This window comes from Mastomys coucha, unplaced genomic scaffold (assembly GCF_008632895.1).
Source record: "Mastomys coucha isolate ucsf_1 unplaced genomic scaffold, UCSF_Mcou_1 pScaffold20, whole genome shotgun sequence".
Taxonomy (NCBI): Eukaryota; Metazoa; Chordata; class Mammalia; order Rodentia; family Muridae; genus Mastomys; species Mastomys coucha.
The window spans coordinates 112,904,838-112,924,913 of record NW_022196903.1 but is presented as its reverse complement, the minus strand read 5'-3'; the positions used below and the strand labels follow the sequence as shown (position 1 = coordinate 112,924,913).

The following is a 20,076-nucleotide window of genomic DNA, read 5'->3' as shown; positions in this document are numbered from 1 at the left end:
TTTTTTTTTTTTTTAAGGAACGGACAATTGAACGCTTAAAGGAGCAACGGGACAGGGATGAGCGAGAGAAGCAGGAGGAGATTGATACCTACAAAAAAGACCTTAAAGACTTGAAAGAAAAAGTCAGCCTATTGCAAGGAGACCTCTCAGAGAAGGAGGTAAGGACTACTGAATTAGTGGTTGCCTTGTGTGTAACTGTGGCTGTCTGCACAGTGCAGACAAGCAGGAAAGATTTTCTTAGTGTACTGTGGCAGATGTTCCAGGCACTCAAGGAGCTCTGAGGGCTACAGAAGATTGGCTCCTCATTTCCTACTCCTTTACTATCCTTTTTTTTTTTTTTGGTTTTTCGAGACATGGTTTCTCTGTGTAGCCCTGGCTGTCCTGGAACTCACTCTGTAGACCAGGCTGGCCTCAAACTCCAAAATCTGCCTGCCTCTGCCTCCCAAGTGCTGGGATTTAAAGGCCTGCACCACCACTGCCCGGCCTCCTTTACTACCTTGTTCTGTGTGCTAAGAGTTAGTTTCTTATGGGATCCTGATGCTTATATAGATCCTAGAGTGGCTGAAGCCCAGTTACATTTGGAGAAACACTGTAAGGAATGTGACACAAAAGGAGGAAATCTAACCAGAACCACTATTAGAAACATTATAGCCTATAACTTAGTTTACTTCATGAGTTTTGTTCTTATTTTTTAATAATCCTGTTAGTATCACTTAAGTAGGTACAAAGTTGAATGTTATGTATTGATGAATCCAGTAGGTCTGTCTAATAACTGTAGAAAGTTTGTAGAAGTAAGTTTCTATAAGAATTTCCTGCTAAGAGAGGGGAAACATGCGCATTCAAATTGGTGCAATTACTGAGTTTGGCTACTTATAGTCTTTTATATTATATTATATACTTATATTCTTTTTATATTGAAGGCATGAACCACCACTGCCTGGTGCTACTTATATTCTTGGTTTTTTTTTTTTTTTTGGTTTTTCGAGACAGGGTTTCTCTGAGTAGCCCTGGCTGTCCTGGAATTCACTCTGTATACCAGGCTGGCCTCGAACGCAGAAATCTGACTGCCTCTGCCTCCCAAGTGCTGGGATTAACGGCGGATGCCACCACCGCCTGGCACTACTTATATTCTTAAAGCTCAGTCTCCCTTTTTCTTGTGAGAGTAAGTACAGTGGATTAGAACTCTTGTTCTGTTTTTGAGATGGGGCCTCCTGTAATTCAGGCTAGTCTTCAACTTCTGATCCCCCTGCCTCTACCTCCTGAGTTCCGCAGTTACAGGTGTGCCTGTGCTTGGCTTATGTGTAACTGGAGATTGACCCTAGGACTTAATGCATGCCAGGCAAGCTCTTTACCTGAGCTTCATCCCCAGCCACTTTTAGGACCCTTTATTAGTTCTGAGGATCAACCTGCTTTTAATTAATGTCTGAAAGCTGAACCAGTGTCTAAAAGTTTTATAGTTTGTTGATGTGCTTGAAATGCAGACTTTCAAATACCATGAATATAAGTTAAAAAGAATTAAATCCACATTTTATTTCACAGTATTTATTGTAAATATGTCTTGCTTCTTTTAGGCTTCTCTCTTGGATATCAAAGAGCATGCTTCTTCCCTGGCTTCCTCAGGACTGAAAAAGGACTCACGGCTCAAGACCCTAGAAATTGCTCTTGAGCAGAAGAAGGAAGAGTGCCTAAAAATGGAGTCACAGTTGAAAAAGGTTGAGGAAAACATTCCCGTTATTACTTTTCTTTACATAAGAACACTGTAGATAGCTCTGAATGCCTTTTTTTCTTTTTCTTTTTTAGAGTTAAATTTACAGTGACAATACAGAATTTATAGCTATTTTTATTTTTTATTGTTTTGAGTAGGTTTGGTGTTGCGATTGTGACCAGATACCTAAGATAAACAGTACTAAAGTAGGAAAAGTTTTATTCAGATTTATAGTTTGAGAAGTTACAGTCCATGGCTAGAGGATTCCAATGCTTTTAGTGTTTACTGAGGCAGAGCATCCTGGCCAGCAGGAAAGCAGATAGGACTGAGGACAAAGTGTCCATTTCAGAATGTGTCCTTAGTGATGTACTTCCTCTGCTGAGATCCCCCCTCTCAGTCCGACCCCTCAGCAGTGCCATCACATTGTGGTACGGGGATTAACCTACAGATTCAGCCAGAACCTCCTGAGTAGTTTTCCAGTCACCCAGTAACGAACACTGTAAATCAAGCCTTCAGCACACAGAAGAGGAAGACTTTGATCTCTGGGAACTGGCTTCTAGAAGGTTCCTGCAGACTGCTCTTTGCTGTTTCTCTTTCCTGTTGCTCTTACCATTCTGTAGTTTTCAGTCACCCCAATTTAGCCTAGAATTTTGATAGCGCATTAACATCCTGGCTTGTCACTAGAAGAATTTTTGAAGTCTGTGCTATTTTAACAGTTCCACAATATATATTGTACATTTTGATTACTATCACCTTCTCTCTCATTTTCATCTCTTTTACCTGTGCCCCCAACTCCCTTTCTTCCGTTTAGTTTTTGTTGTTGTTATTGTTGCTGTTGTTGTTTTGTTTCTTGGATTACACTGAGTTTAAAGCCAGGTGTCTTACTTTACTTTGTGAAGCTGTGATAAACACCTTGACCACAAGCAACATGAGGAGAAAAGGGTTTCTTTTGTACAGTTTACAGTCTATCATGATGAACAGTGAGGGCAGGAACTGAGGCAGAGGCTAAGGAGTTTCCCTCCTTCTTTAATTACAAAAACAATGTGAAACAAACTAATTTCAGTAGGTTGTAGAATAGTGATCTCTTTTTACTCCTCAAAGTTGCATAGTTGTTTCTGATTACATTAAAGGATTCGAAGTAATGTTGAAAAAAGTAAATTTTTCTCCCACTGGGAATGGAACCTTGAATGGACTTGATGAAGCATTCACTCTCAGAAATGTAAATAATACTTTTATGATTTAATTTACACAAATTTTTCTCATTTTCTTAGGCTACTTTTTGTCATATTTTTCTAAAATATTTTCTGAAGAATTTATCTATCCCTTTAATAGTGTTGAAATATTTAAAAAGATTGATATATTTTTCTGCTTATTCAATAAGAAAAAATGAATGTTTTAGTCTTTATCTTCTCATTCAGTACCTTCATTATATACATGTGGCTTTAGACATTTGGGAGGAAGAGTATTTCAGGTTGCTTTGAGTCACTTGAAGCTTGGTCCTCAGCTGCTGGTGCTGATTTGGCAGGTCAGGCTGGATGGCAGAAGCAGGTCACTGAACCCTTAGGGTTTAGCCAGGTAATACTTGTGACTGAGCTCTCTGCTTCCTTCTGTCCCCAGCACGTACCAGGGCACGCTGAGTGCTCGCAGCTCTCACTCCCAGGCTGGAGATCCAGCAGCTGGTCCTTCCCCATGATAAACTTTACCTTTAGTCACCAGCCAAAACAATTCCTCTTCCCTTAATTGTCTTCTTTTCAGGGATTCTGTTATGGTAATAAGAAAATTACTACTAACCACTTGGAAATTAATTTTAAATTAAGGAATTTTTTATATACTCTTACATATATTGATATTATTGGCTGTCTTTTACAACAGAACCCTGGATAATATCTTTTCTTAGTTCTTAGAGTGTGAGTCTTGCTTGTTAACTTCTGTTGTCAGTCCTAGGTTTCTCATAAAATTCTGAATTTTTGGCTTTAGTAAAATGTACTTGAGGGTAGCTGTTTCTTTTTGTTAGTTTGTTTAGGCTGTTTTCAAGACAACTTACTATGTAGGTCTGGCTGTCCTGGAACATCAGGCTGGCTTCGAAATCACAGAGATCCACCTGTCTGCTTCCAAGTGCTAGGATTAAAGTGTGAGCCACTATGCCCAGATAGATTTCTGTTATCTTTACCTAGCTCCATTTTCCCAGCATCACTTATCTATATGATTCTGTAGGCCATATGATTTATACATTTGGTCAAGCTACATAAGGAGAAGGAAATGCAGTTAGGGCCTATAGGAGTAAGTCTCACCATTGATATAAGGGAGTGAGGTCAGGATTAAGAGCCCTCCTATGCCTTCTCACTTATTCTCACTCTAAAGCATCAGTTGAGTTATGATGGTTTTTGGCCTCATAATAAATATTCTAAGGTAAAATAGCATTTTAAAAGAAATACATTTGTAAACTAAAGTAATTCTTCTCCATTTATTACTAATATTTTCACTTTGTGATCCATAAGTAAGGAGAAGCCATTAGAAACTGAAGATTAGCCACTTAAATAGTTGATAACATTATTTGCATTGAAATAGTTCTTTGGGGTTTGAATTACCTACTTCCACTGTACAGACTTTGAGAACTGTTTTCCCTTCCCCTCCCCCCGGGTAGGCCCATGAAGCAACATTGGAAGCCAGAGCCAGTCCAGAGATGAGTGACCGAATACAACAGTTGGAGAGAGAGATTTCCAGATACAAAGATGAATCCAGCAAGGCCCAGACAGAAGTTGACCGTCTCTTAGAAATCTTGAAAGAGGTGGAAAATGAGAAGAATGACAAAGATAAGAAGATAGCTGAATTGGAAAGGTAAGGAAGGGGAGGTAAGCGGTGCTTGCTGGGGCAGAAAAATTCAAGCATGTTTTACAACTTTTAAGGAGATGTTTCCAGTAGTATGTACAATCGAATTAGGTACTTCCTTGCTTTTCCCACTGTATTATCTACTTATTCTACTAAGTCAGTGTAAAGTCTTTGCTACCGTCCCTAAACGATGATATGGAATAGGGATAAAGTGAGAAGCTACCACTTGAACATCATTGACAAGAGAAGATATTCATTGATAAAGGGCCCAGTTTTCTCCTAGCTATATTCCAGAGAGTCCAAAGGGATCCTTGGTTTTATTATTGCTTTGTGTAATGAGTGAATGATTCTCATGTTTAAAAAGTTGTAGAGTTCATAGTCTTTTGGGCTGTGAATTTTTAGGATGCATAATTTAGAGTGTGGGAAAGCAAATCCTATCAGTTTTAAGTTAGAAGGGACATTGTGATGCTAATGTAAGACACTCATAGGTGAGTCTTACCAGGTTTTAAATTAGAAGGGAACATTGTGATGCTAATGTAAGAGACTCATAGGTGAGTCTTACCAGGTTTTAAATTTGAAATCTTCATAGTGGGTTGTATTTGAACAGATCCTGGCAGAGACAGCTCTCCTGGAATATTGTTTGCCTTTTATATTGAAGATCAAGCATGTAGTCTTACTACCTTTTCCTTTTATATGGTCTGTTTAACATACTATCACAAATACACATAAACACTTTTTTCCAGTATATCTTCATAGTCACCATATTCTTCTTGACACCTGGAAGTCACTAATTCATATAGATTTTGAAAAAATGATCTTTAAAGAATGATTCATTTTCTTGAAAACTAGAAAGTTTCTGACAGCATCTTTAAATTATTTACTAAAGTTTAAATGTTGGGAATTAGACGTAGGCTTAATATTTTCTTTTCAAGTTACTATTTCTTCTATTCCACATTTGTAGACTTTGATTCCTTCAGGGAACCAAAAATGCAAATAATAGGGTTTCTCATTTCTGCCTATACATTTTGGTTTGATTAACTCTACATATTCTATAGTTCTTAATGATTTCTTTATTTTTATGTGTACCAGTGTTTTGTCTTCATATATGTGTGTGCACTGTGTGTGTGCCTGGTGCCCTTGGAGGTCAGAAGAGGTTGTTGGATCCCCTGGAACTGGAGTTAGAAATGATTGTGAGCCACCGTGTGGATTCCAGGAATCCAACCTGGGTCTTTTGGGAGAGCAGCCATTGCTTTTATCCATTGAGCCTTAGCTCCAGCCCTTTGATCAAATTCTTTTAATCAATATTCTAAGACTATAGATTGTGTGCACTTTCGTACCTGTTGATCTTTGCACATCTCCCTTTCCACAGCATGTTTGTGTATGCACACTTACATACTTTCTGAGCAGCTTGAAATCATCAGGACTGCATTTGCATTAAGAGGTGATATTTTTGAAGAATGTTATCCTACCGTTTCAACAAAGAAATTTCTGAATAATATTCCTTTCTTGTTTGACTTTTTAAATTGAAAGACTTTCATTTGAAGTTATTATTTTCTGTTGTACATAGCTTTAAAAAATGATTCATATTTTAGTTTAACACTGTCTTTTTTTTTTTTTTTTGGCGAGATGGCCTTGTGAAGGAGAATAAGAAGCTTCAGTTAAGTACAAAAGGTTGAAAACTAGGAATACCATGTGAGAGGGAATGTGTGAGGTGTTTGTCTTTCTAAATCTGGATGTCCTCACTCAGAATTTTTTCAGTCTCATCCATTTCTTTGCATTTCATGATTTCCCTTTTCTTTACTGCTGAGTAATAGTCTATTGTGTGTATCTGTCACATCTTCCTTACCTCAATCAGGTGATGGGCATCTAGGTTATTTCCATTTCCTAGCTATTGGGAATAAAGTTGCAATGAACAAGGGTATGCAAGTATCTCTATAGTAGGACACAAGGCCCTTGAGGTACTTGCCTATAGGTGGGATGGATAGGTCATATGGTAATTTTAAATAATCTGCTTCTTCAGGAGTTTCATTTTTTATATATTGGGATACATTATATAATTAGATAGATGTATCTATTCTCTGGTCATACAACTTTGTAATATTGTTTGAAGACTACACAATTTCTTGCTTACAAACAGCCACAACCATCATCAGGACCGTGACCATGACCACCACATACCCACATGTCCTCTTTGGTCAGAACACTCATTTGAAGGCTTCTCATCTCAATGCTGTTTGTCTGTTTGCTTAAGTTTAGCCCAGTAGCTTGAGCAGAGGTGGTTTTGCACTGTTTCACAGTTTGCTGAGAGACTATGGAAGGTTTTCATTTCCTTTCATTTTTGGATCCCATCTTTATAAACTGAGCAGGGTTTGTGTTTGGAGTCGGTCCATGTACTCTCTCTGAGATAGCTGGGGTTACTCCATAGCCCTTGTTCCCAGATTTAGTGCTGGAGAGCGTCTCTGTGGCTGTTGTGTCTGCTGAGGTTTGCTTCTTGTATGGCCCTCCACTCTTTCCTAGGTGTTTTTCTTTTGGTTTGTTTTATCCTGGTCTTGTTCTGCTGTGCTTTACATATCTTAATGTTGCATTGTGCATGTTTTCTCTGTAGCACAGCCATTCTCAGAAAGCCAGTCTCCCATAAATAATACTGCCACCACCAGGTTTCTGTGTGTGTACCATTCTTGAATAAGTGTGTGTGTGTAAGGCTCAGTCTTCTTATAAATTGTTGCTCCTGTTGCTGGGTTTTACTTGATCACAATTACAGCTATCAATTGGAGCTATACCTCTTGCATACTCTCTGCTTGAAATAAAATCAGCCTGTTCTCTCTCTTAGTAGGTTCTGTGCTAGTCATATTGCTTTAGTCTTTTTTTTTCCTGTCTTGCCCAAGAATCTTTGAGGTTAATGTTACTATGCTGGGATACTTGTATTTGGAGACATGATCTCATGTAGCCCAAATTGGTCATAAACCTGCTGTGTAGTTATGACTGTCTGATACTTCTGCCTCCATTTCTTGTGTGTTGGGAGTACAGTTGTATGCCATTCCTGATTTATGTAGTATTAGAAACTAATCCTGGGATTTTGTGCATATTAAAAAAAAAAATCAGTCTACCATTTGAGTTGCATATCCATTCTGGGATACTCTTTTAAGTAGCCCCTGATAGAACTGCAATTCCTTCTTATACTTTAGCATGTAAAATTTACTTCTAGAAGGCATTCAGCAATGTTTAAGTACAAAAAGAAAAGCAAACCGACGAAACTTAAACAAAAGAAAATTCGGGCTGGTGAGATGGCTCAGCGGGTAAGAGCACCGTCTGCTCTTCCGAAGGTCATGAGTTCAAATCCCAGCAACCTCATGGTGGCTCACAGCTGTCTGTAATGAAATCTGATGCCCTCTTCTGGTGTCTGAAGACAGCTACAGTGTACTCATTTATAATAATAAATAAATCTTTTAAAAAAAAAAACAAAAGAAAATTCTCTGATTTTTATAATTCTTTACTATTAAAAAGTCATCAGATTATTTTGTGGATAAATGAACAGTTCCTTTTCCCATGTTGGTTCTTAAGAAAATTGTTGTGTTTATTAGAAGATGTATTTATGGGATTCTTTTGATTTAGTATAGTAATACTCTGACCAACTACAGTTCCAAAAAGAGGGTAAGTCAAGTCCATCCATCCATCCAACTGTCCATCATCCATCCATCTATCCATCCATCCATCCATCCATCCATCCATCCATCCAGAGATATTTTTTTCCAGTTGAAGCTAATCACGTACCAGTTCACTTTCAATAAGAGAAATAAATCTAGTTGCAGAAGGAGTCTTAGGAACGGGAGGGGAAGATATTTAAAAAAAAAAAAATTGTCTTATATGTTTGTGATGATTTTAGAGGCTGGTTAAGCAAGTATGAAAACTGCTTTCAGGAATGGAGGTTTATAATCTGGATGGCATTTGTATAGGCACACGCCAAAGCAGGGCTCCTTTGTCTCTCATGTAACCTCAGCCCTATTTCCAAGACCTAAATAATTCATTTGTGTTCACTCAGGTAATATCCTCTAGTCAAGTGACTAGAGGAGTGTGTGTGTGTGTGTGTGTGTGTGTGTGTGTATGTGTGTATGTGTGTGTGTGTTTGTGTGCATGTCATGAATAGTTACTCCCATGTGTGCCAGACTTCAGTGTCAGGTGTTTTCCTCAATCACTCTTCACCTTATTTTATGACAGAGTATCTCATTGGACCATACGCTCACTGTTCAGCTGGCCTGGCTGGCATTGAACCTGACGCTCAGTGATCAGCTAGCCTGGCTGGCATTGAACCTGACGCTCAGTGATCAGCTGGCCTGGCTGGCACTGAACCTGACGCTCAGTGATCAGCTAGCCTGGCTGGCACTGAACCTGACGCTCAGTGATCAGCTGGCCTGGCCAGGAATCTGCACTCAGTCCTCATGTTCGCATAACAAGCACTTTGCTGATGTTCATGGAAACCACAATCCAGTGGGTATGGATAGTCTTTACAGAGAAAACAGAGTGGAGAATAAGATGTCCTTGTCTGAATAAGTAGATTTAGATTACCTCATGCTTTTGCTCTCCATTGCTGTGATAAAGCACTCATCCAAACCAGCTTGGTGAGCAGAGTGTTTATTTGGCTTCCTCTTCCACCTCATAGTTCATCATTGAGGGAAGCCAGGGCAGGAAGTCAAGCAGGAACCTGGAGGCAGAAACTGAAGTAGAGATATATCATGGACGAACACTGCTTTCTGGCTTGCTCTCAGGTGTCTCAGTTGCCTATCTCTTTTTTTTGTTTGTTTGTTTTGTTTGTTTGTTTGCTTTTTATTTTTTTTTTGAGACAGGGTTTCTCTGTGTAGCCCTGGCTGTCCTGGAACTCACTCTGAACACCAGGCTGGCCTTGAACTCAGAAATCCACCTGCCTCTGCCTCGCAAGTGCTGGTATTAAAGGCGTGCGCCACCACTGCCCGGCTCAGTTTCCAGTCTTATACAATCCAGGGACACCTGCTTGGGGGTGGTACTGGCCACAGTTGGCTGAGTTTTCTCATGTCAATCATTAATCAAGAAAATGCTCTACAAACATGTCTATAGGCTAATCTGGTAGAGGTAATTCTTCAGTGTAGATTCCCTCTTCCTAGGTAATTCTAGTCTGTGTCACATTTGGAAAAAAAATCTGCATACCTCTGGAAACTGAATACTAAGTAAAAATGTGTCTTCTATACTTCACATGTTAGTCTCCCTATAGATCTATAAATAATAGACTTGTCTGTGGTGTTTCATGCCAGCTCACATCCAGTGTCTCTCCTGGTCATTCTCTTGGTCCTACTCTTTCATGTCCTAGCACTGGGTCTGCTCTCCAGCTCTGCCCACTTAAGGGGTGTGAAAGTCTGTGTGGAGTGTGACTTGAAAGTTGCTGAGCTGTCTTGCTTACCTGCACCTGAGTGGTTTGTCAGAAGGTCATTTCCAGGTTATGGACAACTTGTTAGGATTTAGCTTCCTGGATGTTTTGTCTCTGACTAGAGAGGAAGAATATGCAACTGTGTTCCCACATCCTAGTACAGTGTCTGCACTCGCTTACCCTGCTATCCTCTTCAATAGAATTCACAGTAAAAACAATCTAACAGAGCGTGAGTTCAGTTGACTCCAACAAATGCCTGACGTCTTAAAGCTCCAGTGGCATACACATTAGAGTGCTGAGTCCTAAGTTTAAAATCAGCTCCCCTTGCTGACTGCAGATGCTTTATACTAGCTACTCATCCTAGGCCTCCAGGGAAAGTGATGAAGCCACCTTATAGGGGACAGCATGGAGGGAATGAGTTGGTGTGCACCAGTGCTGGTAGTTGGCTGTTGAGCATGGTTTGGTTTTGTTTCCAGAGTTAAATGATCCTAGCCTGGCCTTAAAACAAAAAAAGGGATAACGGCAAACTTGTATTAATTTCAAATAAAAGTCAAAGGAAGGTAGAAGAGAAAACCCTGCTCCAAGCAAAATGCAGAGGAACCCAAACTACTCTGTATGGGGTAAAGAAAATGCAGAGGAACCCAAACTACTCTGTATGGGGTAAAGGAAAGTGTTGTTTCTCGTAATTGTCAAGAAATCCAAACCTTGGAAGCTGAACGGCCATTAGCAAGTGATGCTGGATGCTGTATTCCAAGGAGCCTGTACCAAGGAGGATGACTATGGCAGAAAAGGTGCTGAACATTGGACAGCTCCTTCTCGGAGGCGTCCTAGATCAGGAGGTGATAGGGGCTAAGGCAGCCATTGGTGATACAGTGAATGTCGTCGTAGCTTATCATGGGCAGGTGTTTGAAGCTGAGCAGGCAGAAAGACTCAAGAGAAAGTGATGAAGCCACCTCATAGGGGACAGCATGGAGGGAATGAGTTGGTGTGCACCAGTGCTGGTAGTTGGCTGTTGAGCGTGGTTTTGTTTTGTTTCTAGAGTTAGATGATCCCAGCCTGGCCTTAGAGCAAACAAAGGGCTAACAATGCTGACCTGCAGGAGGAAGTTGGGGTTAATAAGTATGAGCAGTTGTTAAATAGTCTGACCACATCTCTGAAGCCCAGTGCCTGAGTTTTAGGTCACTCAGCGTCTCTCCGATTCTCTTCAAATCCTTTTTACCATCAGTCACTGCCTTCCATGTTGTAGTTCCCATCTCTCCAGTCAGCTTAGGGCCTCTGCTATATAAAAATTGTAAGTGTAGTTCTCATTTTCTTGCTAGAGTACTTGAAGCTAGGAGTCCAACTTTCTCCATATTTACAAATCCATATTTTCCAGTGTGGTGCATCAATGTAGTGTAGACCTAATTACATTAAAAACTCTCATTGTGTTTGTCTATTCTAGGTTCATTGTGGAAATCTTTATACATTCTCCCCTGCCAGAAAATTGCACGAGGCTAAGAAAAAATAACACACCGGTGTCTTTATTGCTGCTAAGCACTCAGGACACATGACTTAAATTCACTCTGTTTTGTGTGTGGCTCTTTAGATATAGCTGCCACCATAAGTAATATTAGTAGTGGCAGTTGAACTATAGGTACAGTGTGATCTTTGTGCCAGTGGGCTAGGTCACCATCAGTGCATTCTGTTTTTGGAAGATAATTTGAGCATTTGTGTTTGGGTCTCTCTCTCTGTCTGTCTCTGTCTCTGTCTCTCTGTCTCTCTGTCTCCCTCCCTCTCTCTCTCTCTCTCTCTCTCTCTCTCTCTCTCTCTCTCTCTCTCTTTCTCTCTCTCTCTCTCTCTCTCTCTCTCTCTGGTGTGTGTGTGTGTGTGTGTGTGTTGAGGGGGGCATAAATGTGTGCTTTACTACAGGTCAAAACCAGGCCTTCACATATGCTAGATAATAACATCTCTTGGCTCTTCATTTTTATTTTGAAATAAAACAAGATTTCACTGTCTATAGCCCAGGCTGGCCTTGAATTTGTTGTCATCCTGCCCAGCCTCTGGAGTGCTAGAATTTTAGGAATGTGCTTTGTCCTACATTATCTTACACATATTCTTTCATATGGCCAATCATTTGAAGCTTATGGTTACTTAATTGATGCTTTGAGTTATTATTATGGTAAAATATTCCTAGTATAAACTCTATTGTTGAGCTACTTTTGTGGCACAAATTACAAAACCATCAACCCTACTCATCTACCAAATTATTTTATACTCTCATTTGAAACTCTGTACCCACAAAACATTGACTGTCCTTCTTCCTTGAAGGTTATCATTTTGCTTTGTAATATTCAAATTCCATTTAAGAGTCTGTACATGTGTACTGTGTGAGCATTACCACTCTTTGTCAGCTGATAGTAGAGCAGTTCATGTACTAGCAGCAGGAACGGTAGCCTCCAGAGTGAGCTGGTGACACAGGTCTAGCTTATGGGATAGGTGATCAAGAAGGACCAAAAGAGTAGACAAGGGAGTGTGAACACTTAGAGCCAGTACTTGTGTACCAGGCTCATTCCTATGACACTTATTCTTGTGTTTTAGTTAAGAAAACTTAGATCTTAATTTCTGTTCAAAAGACTTACTTCTAAACTAGTTTATTGGAAGTTTGATTGTTCTGCTGCTGGGCCATATCTCAGAGTCCTTTGTACCCGTCTTTCCGCAGTGGTGCAGCTAGTGTAGCTTTAGCTAGTGTAGCTTTACTGGGAACCTTTCACCCAGCCAATCACCTGCCACTCTGCCAACTGCTTTGGAAGTTCTCAAAACGAAATTGCCCTTTGGCTGGCAATCTTTGAGGGTTCTACTAATCAGAGAATGCAGGCCCAGAAAAGTCCACAGATCAAGCTTCCTTGATTGAGAAAGAGTCTGCTATCAAGGTTTGGCCAGGGCTATGAAGTCAGTTTTGTCTAGATCTGTCTCTTTCTTCCGTGTGCCTATATTTTCAGTAGTGTGAACTTGGGAATGATAATCAGCGGGTTCACCAAGCTTTATTATCAGCTCCCTTCCCATCTTTTTAAATTCTTCAACCTCTAGATTGTGCATTTATCTGTGTGTGTCCAAAAAGTATATATTTGAGTATGTATTCACATGTACTCATGTGGGAACCAGAGGTAGTCCTCAGGTGTCACTGTTCAGGTATCATTTCCCTTTCATTTTTGCAATAAAGTCACTTACTAGAATAGGCTTGGTTAGCTGGCCAGTAAGCCCTAGAGATCTGCCTGTCTCTGCCAGTATAATGCTGGGATTACAAGCATGTGTTAATATGCCTGCCTTTTTGTTTATTTGTTTGTTTGTTTGTTTTAAATGTGAGTTCTAAGGATTGAACTCAGGTTTTCATGTTTGCACAGAAAGCATTTTGCTGAGTTATCTGCCTGTCCCAACCTCTGTCTCTACATTCTCCTCCTCATCTTTTTTTTTTTTTAAACATTTATTTATTATTATATCCAAGTACACTGTAGCTATCTTCAGACACACTAGAAAAGGCTTCAGATCTCATTACGGATGATTATGAGCCACCATGTGGCTGCTGGGATTTGAACTCAGGACCTTTGGAAGAGCAGTCAGTGCTCTTAACCACTAAGCCCATCTCTCCAACTGCCTCATCTCCTTCTTTAAAACTGAAAATACAGAAGTTATTAGCCAAGACCCTGTTTTCTTTCTAAATCCACGAGCCCATTTTTACTGATTATTGTCTCTTATTCTTGGTGACAATGGTGGAAAGGCTCTGCCCCTTCCCTTTAGGAAGTCATTCTCTGCAGTGAACTCCAGATTGTCTTAGACACCTTCTCTATTGCTCAGCATTCCCATGAGGCCCAGCTTCAGTCCCTCTCTAGAACCCTACCTTAGTTAGCATGGTGGCACTCTCTTGTGTACTACAGCCAGCTCTACACTGTACTTCACAGGGATGCTCCTTGAAAGAGCTGATTGCTGTCTTAGTCACTGTTCTATTGCTGTGAAGAGACACTGTGACCACAGCAACTCTAACAGTTCAGAGGTTAGTCCATCATTACCGTGGTAGGAAGCGTGGTGGTGTGCAGGCAGATGTGGTGAGGAAGTAGCTGAGAATTCTACATCTAGATCTGCAGGCACCAGGCCAAGAGAGTGAGGTACTGAGCCTGGCTTAAGCTTCTGAAACCTCAAAGCCCACACCCAGTGACACACTTCCTCCAACAAGGCCACACCTTATGTGCCTGTGTGGGCCATTTTCATTCAGACCACCACAGCTGTTTATGCTATTTGTCTTTATCTCCCTGCTTCTGATCCACTTGTAGGTTCTTCACCCTTTTGAGATCAGAACCCATATCTCCGTTACAAGAATGATGTCAGACAATGCGGCATCTAATTCCTTGGTCAGGTTTTTTGCTTGTATTGTTTTTCTTGCCTGAAATCTCAGACCTTCATGCCCAATTAGACTTCCAATAATTCTACTAGATGAAATTTATTATATATATTTCCTTACATAATACTTTAAAATGTAAATTTATTTTTTGATACCATAGATTATACTGCTGCAGCCTTCTCAGAGCCACAGTTCTAAACAGACAAGAATAGAAACATTTGGCTCAGTTTAGCTCAAAAAGCAGTTTCAAAGGAACGATTATGTACGTCATTTCCCCCAAATGTAGAAATGCTGTTTATTTCTAAATCCTAAGCGAGAGACATAAAGTGGAGCTTAGCATGTGCTTGCTGAGAGTGTGCATGGATGGAAAAGCCAGGAGAAGAAACTACAAAATAACATGTACTTGGTAAACACTGGGCTGTTTAACTATACCTGCATGGCATAGGAAGATTATATGGTCACACATGCTTGCAATCTCAGCCCAAGGGAAGATGCAGGGAGGGGCAATGGTCTCTTCAAAGAACTTAAAGGGCCAAAAGGAAAGAAAAGATGTACGCAAGGTTCACTTGAATGTGGCTGGTATTTACCTGATCCTATTTGCTTCGACTTCTTTCTGAGTCTTTTTGGTCAGTTTCTTTCTTTCATATAATAGGGGAGCAAATTATATGGAGTCACAAACTAGTCCTTCTGTCATCTTCTGTTGCCATTTGTTGATGATCTTTCCCAAGTCCCCAGTGGCCTCGGCACCTCAAAACTTGGAATGGTTCTTTGTTTTGTGAACTTCTTGATTTTTTCCCCCTTAAAATGGAAGTTTCAATATAATTAATATAATTAAACTATAATTCAGTGTGCAGATGTTTAGCCTTGAAATGCACTCAGGAGGTGTGTATGCAAAAATTTAAATATATGCTTATTAATTAAGTTATGTATGAATGTGTGCATTTATGTGTGCATGCAAGTGCTTTTGGAATCTCCAGGACTTTAGGTTTTGGAAATGGAGTTATTGGAGGTTGTGAGCCACCTGATTTGGTACTGGGAACCAAACCCAGGATCTTTGCAAGAACAGCAAATACTTTTAGCTACGGAGTTACTACCTTTCCTGAGTTGTATTTTGATGCTCAGGTGAAATGATGATTCATGATAAATATAGTAGGTAAAATAGAATTTTATTGGTTCATTGTTAAGAAGGAATATGCTCTATTTTTTTTTATCATATCTTTTAGAAAGGCTAGCGTCTTTAGATGTTAATGTTATTACTGATCCTAAATGCTTCTGGCCTTTTGTGTCATAACAACAATATAAAAGATCATTAGGAACTGTTATGTATCTGTAGATTGACCAGTCTTTGACTTTAAACCATGTATTTGACATGGTTTGATAGATGGTAAAGGTTTCTGGATTCCTATGGATTTCTTTTCTTTTCTTTTTTTTTTTTTTTTAAAGATTTATTTATTATATGTAAGTATACTGCAGCTGTTTTCAGAAACCCCAGAAGAGGGCATCACATCTCATTCATTACTGATGGTTGTGAGCCACCATGTGGTTGCTGCGATTTGAACTTGGGACTTTTGGAAGAGCAGTCAGGTCTCTTAACTGCTGAACCATCTCTCCACCCCCCCTATGGATTTCTTAGTGTCAAGTATGCCTAAATGAGGTGGATGTTTTTGTCCTTAGCACATGTGGAAGTCATAGGTCATCTTCCCTTTTGCTCTCTAATAATTTTAATTTTTTGAGACCAGCAGAGTTTTTCACCAAACCTGAGGCTCCCAATTTGGGCAAGGGTGGCCAGCCAATGGCTTGCCTGTGTCTGTTCCCAAACAATGCAGTTACAGATGTGTGTCAGCATTCTTAGCTTTTACAAGAGTGCTAAGTATCCAAACTCAGACCCTCCTGTTTGTGCACCCACTGAGTTGTTTCTCAAGCACCCCCTTTCTTTATTTGCATATGGGTCTCTTTGAAGCACCCACAGGCTTTGAACTCTTGATCTTCCTGCCTCAAAACTATAGGTGTGAACCACTGGCTTCTTTCTCTGTTTTCATTTCTTTCTTTCTTTCTTTCTTTCTTTTTTTTTTTGTTATATATTGGAGATAAGTATCATCCTTGTTTTTTAAATTCTATGTGACCTTAAACTTTGGCTTTAAGTGTATATTGAATTAAACTTGTATAGTAAAGAATAATTTTTTCTAAATTTAAGAACAAACTAAATTGTTAATCGCACTTGAAATTTTATGTATTTACTTGTTTTTTTTTGTTTGTTTGTTTTTGATAAGGTGTGATGGTAAAGATTCAGTCCACTATGACAGGAAGGAAGGGTAGTATGAGAGGTTGTTCACTATTTTATTCAGTGCGTAACTCTAACCTATGGGTAGGTCTTCCCCTTTCAGCTAACCCTCTCCTCACAAACATGACTGTAAGCTAATCACATTGACAAACAGATTAACTATCATATGTCTACTCCCTTGTCAGTTTAAATATATATTTAAAATCAAAATGTTCCATCCCTGTTCTTCAAAGGCTCATGAATATCTCACAATGCAAGATACTTTTATTTTATCTATAGTAATGACCAAAATCTCAGTAGTTCTAACACTGCTCAGAAGCTCTATGTCCAAAGGGCAAGGTAGCTCAGTGGGCAAAGGCACTTGCTGCCAAGCATAGCAACCAGAGTGTGAGCCCCAGGATGCAATGGTAGAGGGAGAGACTTCTGCCGGGTGTCTTCCTGCCTCCATACATGTGCTGTGGCATACACATGGTCACACAGACAGACATACACAAATATTTACTAATGAACCAAATTAAATTCCTAACTATAAAGCCCCTTGAACATAATATGGGAAGATGGACTAAAGAAACACTGAGACCCATTTGCACAAACACCAAGTGTTACAGTTCTATTTGTTGCTGGCTTGTGATGGAATCATCTGGACTGCCACAGCCTTGGGTAGCCCCACCCTTAACCTCCCCCCGCCCCCCAAACTGCACTCTTTGCCTATAGCTTTCCTCAGTCTAAGTCTCACAATCCTGACATCTTAGACGTCCTGGAGTCTCCACTCTAACTCTCTTCCTACCTGTATAGCTTCCTCCTTTGGCCTTTTAAGGTCCTTTGGCAGGCAGCCCAACTCTGCTGTATTCTGTCCATTCTCAGTGTTTCGCTGGCATCATAGTGTAAGCCTCTAGGACCCCACCACAGTTGAATTGTGTGTGCCTGGAAGCTACATGGACAGTGATGCAAGTTCTGCTGCCCAGTGTGTAGCTAGCTCATCCATGGCTCTACTGCTTCTGTGTTTTGGCAGCTGAGCCTGAGAAACCATTTCCCTTAGGTAGCTGTTATGCAGTCCCTTTATTTCCACTCTCAGTTCAGTCTCCTCTCTCAAATGAATGCATTTTTGCAAGCTCTGGAGCCTTAGATAGTGAGGTCTTATCCTTAGGGAAGCTTTCCTATTGTTTAGGTGTGAATGTGAGGTTTTTTCCCTTAGTTGCATTAATCACTTTAATAATCACACCTACTTCCTCTACTCTCATCTTGTCTGTAACTTTGAACTCACTTATGTTTCTTTCCTTGCCTAAGTGCATATATTTAAGAAATATATTTCCATATTTTCTGCTCTGTTTTACTATAAATCTGAGAAAGAGAAATCAGTCTGTGTGTATATGGTCTCGAAATTTCTTCTGCCAAACAGCTTAACCCATTACTTTTGAGTTCACTCTCACTTAAGTTTATATGACATGGTGGAACACAAGGGAAAATTTTGCCATAATATGAGTGGGTTAAAGCCCACTCTTTGATAGTCTTAGTTTTCCTCTGAAACCTCTTCTACCAGGCCTTTACTGTCTGCATTTCTATTGGCATCTGGGTCTTCCAAACTGTTACCAGAATGGCCCATTAATCTTGGCTTACATTCTGTGACCTCACTAGCATCCTGCTTCAAACTCTTCCACATTACTTTCACAAATCAGTTCCAAATGCTAAAGAACCACATGGTCAAGTTTATTACATCAACAGTCCCACTCCTTGGTAGCAATTTACTGCATTAGTTACTTAGTTGTGGTAACCAGATTTCTTAGAAGAAGCAATTTAAAGGAAGAAGGATTTATTTTGGCTCATGGTTTGAGAGTATAGTTCATCATGGTGGGCAGGCATTGTGGTGGAAATGGGAGGCCTTGGTTCCAATGTGTCTCCAGTTAGGGGCAGGGAGAGATGTATGCTCTGCTTTTGATTCTTAAAGTAAAAATTAGGTCCTGAAAACAATCATGACCCTGGGCGGTGTAAATCTCAACTGCTGAGGAAGTAGTACTGACTTCCCTTACCCTGACTACTTTTCAGAAAAGGAAACCTGCCTATTATAAAAGGCAGTAATGACTCATAGAACATGTGTGCTGTGGAGGCCTGTTAAACATGGCTACTTTGCAGGTCTTAATGCTGGACAATGTTGGGAATGAAATTTTTAAAATAGAGCCATTCTTGTCCATTATTGTTCGATTGTTTTACTCAAGGAATTTAAGCTGATTTGGATTGATTAATAAGGGTTATGATTAAGGAAAAATTTGAGTTGAGAAAATTTTTTTTCAAATTCTTTTAAGGATATTAGTTTTATAATCTAAGAAGAGAAGCTGTCAGTGTTGGGCTTTTGTCCCCCACTTTGGTGACCTGAGTCCTCGAGGTGAAATAGGGTGGTGAGGGAGACTTGAGGAGGAGTGTAAAAAGCTCAACTGACTGAATGCTGATGTCTAATATAAAACCTCTAAGGCCAGTGTCAGCAAGGCAGCTCAGCTGGGGAAGGTACTTACAACCAATCCTGATAACCGAGTTTGATCCTCAGAAACCCACATGGGTGGAATGAGAGAATCGACCCCTACAAGTTGTCCTGTGACTTCCGTACACATGCCATAGCACGTTTACATATGCCTACACATATAATTCAAAATGATTACACGAATTTAAAAGCCAAACCACAACTAATGCCAGTTTTAGCTTTTTACATGAGAGAATTGACAACATCCATCCCCTTTTAAGAAATTTGCTCCCCTGTCCCCAAGAAATAGTCAATATTAGACAAACATTTTAAAAGAATTTTCATCAAAGTATTAAACTCTAATAGGAAATGTATCTGTTGTGATCTCAAATTCTAATGTTTAGCACGTGTGAAGAATCTGCATGACCCTGTCCTCCTTACTCCGTTTTTTATGCCATACCCCATTCATGAGTGTTAGTATTTTTAAATATTGTCCTCATTAATTCTTTCTAACTTTCTCTTTCACGTTTTCTTCCTGGATTTGCTGTTTTCTTCAGTCTCACCTCAAGGTCAGTATGCTTCCTATAAAACAAAGAAAATGCAATTGAGGCTCATTTACTAACCGTATTTTCCATTCTAATAAGGACTAAAATGATAGAATGTATTTCAGGAAAGTGATGCCCAGATCTAGTTCTGAGTGTACATAATGTCAAGAAAGTAAGCTTTGCATAGCAGCAAATGCAAACTTTTGTTCTTTGGAAAATAATGAGAATGTTCAGAATGTAGGACTGCATGAATTTTTCCTGAAAGAGCTGAAGATGTAAAGAGCCACCAGGGGATAGCACGGGAGAGCTTGTTTTCATCTTGATAGCACTTTATTAGCAAAGTTCTTGGTTAAGAACTTAAGCAGGGTGAAAGGAACAATAATAATGTAAAGATAAGTATAAAACTATGATAGAGTTAAAATTATAAGCTTGTTTATGTCACATACATTACCTAGCAATTTTCTTATTATAATAATTAAGTAACTGCCACGGACCGG

At 39.7% G+C, this 20,076-nt stretch overlaps 1 protein-coding gene across 13 annotated transcripts in view; it reads left to right on the top strand.

The window, feature by feature from the left end:
• Erc1 (ELKS/RAB6-interacting/CAST family member 1) overlaps window positions 1-20,076 on the top strand; it is a 301,008-nt gene that overhangs the window by 108,622 nt on the left and 172,310 nt on the right. For 8 of the 13 annotated variants that reach the window (XM_031383184.1, XM_031383186.1, XM_031383181.1 and 5 more), the window contains 4 exons: window positions 18-158; window positions 1,572-1,712; window positions 4,350-4,543; window positions 19,592-19,603. In XM_031383184.1, coding sequence (XP_031239044.1) covers window positions 18-158; window positions 1,572-1,712; window positions 4,350-4,543; window positions 19,592-19,603 — 488 coding nt within the window. The remainder of the gene's footprint in view (window positions 1-17; window positions 159-1,571; window positions 1,713-4,349; window positions 4,544-19,591; window positions 19,604-20,076) is intronic. The other 5 variants (XM_031383187.1, XM_031383183.1, XM_031383185.1 and 2 more) reach the window with 1 other exon arrangement.